This window comes from Engraulis encrasicolus, chromosome 2, assembly GCF_034702125.1.
Source record: "Engraulis encrasicolus isolate BLACKSEA-1 chromosome 2, IST_EnEncr_1.0, whole genome shotgun sequence".
In the NCBI taxonomy this organism is placed as follows: domain Eukaryota; kingdom Metazoa; phylum Chordata; class Actinopteri; order Clupeiformes; family Engraulidae; genus Engraulis; species Engraulis encrasicolus.
The window spans coordinates 1645001-1647579 of NC_085858.1; the positions used below are offsets into that span (position 1 = coordinate 1645001).

At 46.7% G+C, this 2579-nt stretch overlaps 1 protein-coding gene across 1 annotated transcript in view; it reads left to right on the forward strand.

The window, feature by feature from the left end:
• Positions 1 to 2335, forward strand: part of mrpl38 (mitochondrial ribosomal protein L38) — a 12108-nt gene extending 9773 nt beyond the window's left edge. The window contains exons 8-9 of the mRNA XM_063219545.1: positions 20 to 156; positions 1382 to 2335. Of these exons, the coding sequence (XP_063075615.1) occupies positions 20 to 156; positions 1382 to 1521 (277 nt within the window). The 3' untranslated portion in view covers positions 1522 to 2335. The remainder of the gene's footprint in view (positions 1 to 19; positions 157 to 1381) is intronic.
• The last annotated feature ends 244 nt before the right edge of the window (positions 2336 to 2579 follow it).

A 2579-nucleotide genomic window follows, 5' to 3' on the forward strand; every position in this document is an offset into this window, starting at 1 on the left:
TTATTCTGTTGTTATTTAGCACTAGTCTGGCGGAGCGTTCGTTCCGGACGGTGGAGTTCTATCGTCGCCATCAGGACGTGATGACTCCTGCCTCCCTCGCCTTCTTCCAGAGCCAATGGGACGACACCGTCACACACACCTTCCACACGCTGCTCAGTGAGTCTTACACACACACACACACACACACACACACACACACACACACACACACACACTCCGGAGTAAGGAAGTGTGCCATGGTGCGTCTGCCTGACCTCATATCCTCTTACCTTAAATCATGGACCAGACACTGCCTACCTCCACACTGTGCAACATCCACATTAAATATACACACACACACACACACACACACACACACACACACACACACACACACACACACACACACACACACACACACACACACACACACACACACACACACACACACAGTCTGCGTGGCATGCCGGAATCCTAACCCTAACAAAATGCCAGGAGACGGCTGTTGCACAGGAGGTTTCTCTAAGACTTCATGGGAAGCTGAAAGTCCCCTGTCCCCCTGCCCTATAATATCAAAAGACAATAAATAAATGGTCAAATATGTGCAGTTGTGTGAACATTTCATTGATTGTTAGAACACGTTCAGGAGGAAGACGAGTTCGTTCAGAATCAGCTACTTACCGGTATAAAGTAGTTAACTTGTCCGTCGATTCCCATACTCCTCTCTGGTCTACGTTAGCCTGGGAAATCCCATGCTGCTTTGCACAATCGTTCCAATCTGAAAGACGGCATGAAGTCTACCCTCAGCGAGGGTTCCTTATCATGGTCCCTGTCTTGCTCCAATCAGAGAGCGGGGAGGCATGGAAAGGCGACGACTGCAGTTTGTTTGAATAGACACAACTCACACGATTGGCTATGGCTACGTATGCCAAATGAAACGCAACATGTAACGCCCAATCAACAGCTGTCATCAATTGTTAACCACACACCCCCTACGGGATTTTCAGTAGGCAGGTCTCACTTGTGGTAACCAGGCAAGGTCAGTGTTGCACAGAGCGGGGCAGCAGCGAGAAGGCATCGGACTCACACTCTCTCACTCACTCACTCACTCACTCACTCACTCACTCACTCACTCACTCACTCACTCACTCACTCACTCACTCACACACACACACACACACACACACACACACACACACACACACACACACACCTTATGCACCCCCCACCACACACACACACTTTTACTGACCCTCTCTCTCTCCATCAGATATGCATGAGCTTGTGTTGGATTGCACACATACACACTCACTCACTCACTCTCTCTCTCCCTCACTCTCCCTCTCCCTCTCCTTCTCTCTCTCCCTCTCACTCTCCCTCTCCCTCTCCCTCTCTCCATCAGATATGCGTGAGCCGGTGTTTGAGTATGAGCAGCCTCCAGTCTACCACCCACCCCAGAGGAAGTTCCCTCACGGCCAGCCCCTACGCTACCTGGACCGTTACCGTGACGGCAAGGAGCACACCTACGGCCACCGCTACTGACACCCAGAGGTCAACTGACCAAGGCCACGCAAAGACAACCAAGGTCAACAGCTACTGACCAAGATCAACTACGGCCACCGCTACTGACACCGAGAGGTCAACAGACGTCAACCCCTACTGACATTTTCTGAGCAAAGCGCACTTTGTTTCAAACAACAAAAAAGGATTTTAAGTGTGCATACTCCTTAGTAAAATGTCAGCAGTGGTTGACTTTATGTGACCTCTGGGTATCGGTAGTCAGTGTGGACTCCTACTCTGACAATTACAGTCATCGTTTGTCCTCCACCTTTTCCAGGGATGTGCACAGTCTTCAACCTCAACTGCTACTCACATCCAGAGGTCACCAGAGGTCAACCGGTACTGACCAAGGGCACACAAGGTCAACCATGCACCCCTCCCTATCCCCGGCCACCCCATAATGCACCTCTACTAAGTCGCCCACACACAACCCAGAAGTTTTTGTTCTAATAAAGTGTTTGCTCCAAAAGACACCATCAAATTCTGTTTGATTCTGTGTGTGTGTAAGAGTACGTGTGCGTGTGCGTGTGTGTGTGTGTGTTGTGTGTGTGTGAGCGTTGAACACGAATGTCTCACAGTAGGGCTGGGCAATATGACGATATATATCGTAATCGTTATATAAAAGTGTATATTGTGACCTCCTATTCTCCTATCGTTTATATCGTGATAGTAATTTTATCAGTTGTATACAATTGAATATCATTTAATTACATTTCATGTTGTCCCAATACACACTATAAGTTCATGTAACTGTAAAAATAACAATAAAAATATTCATTTTAAAGAAAGGTTGTTTTGCGACATGAAAAAATAAAGAGCAAATAAAGAGAATAACTGAAAAGGTATATAATTGTGCTATATCATGATATATATCGCTATCGTGATATAAAGTAATCCATATCGTGACACAGTGCACGAATCATTGCAACCAATCATAGGCACACTGGCAAATGAAAATTATTCATTTCATACTATCACAGACCAACTGAAGATCCTTCATAATATCACAGACCATCTCAAGGTTATTCAACGGTAGAGCA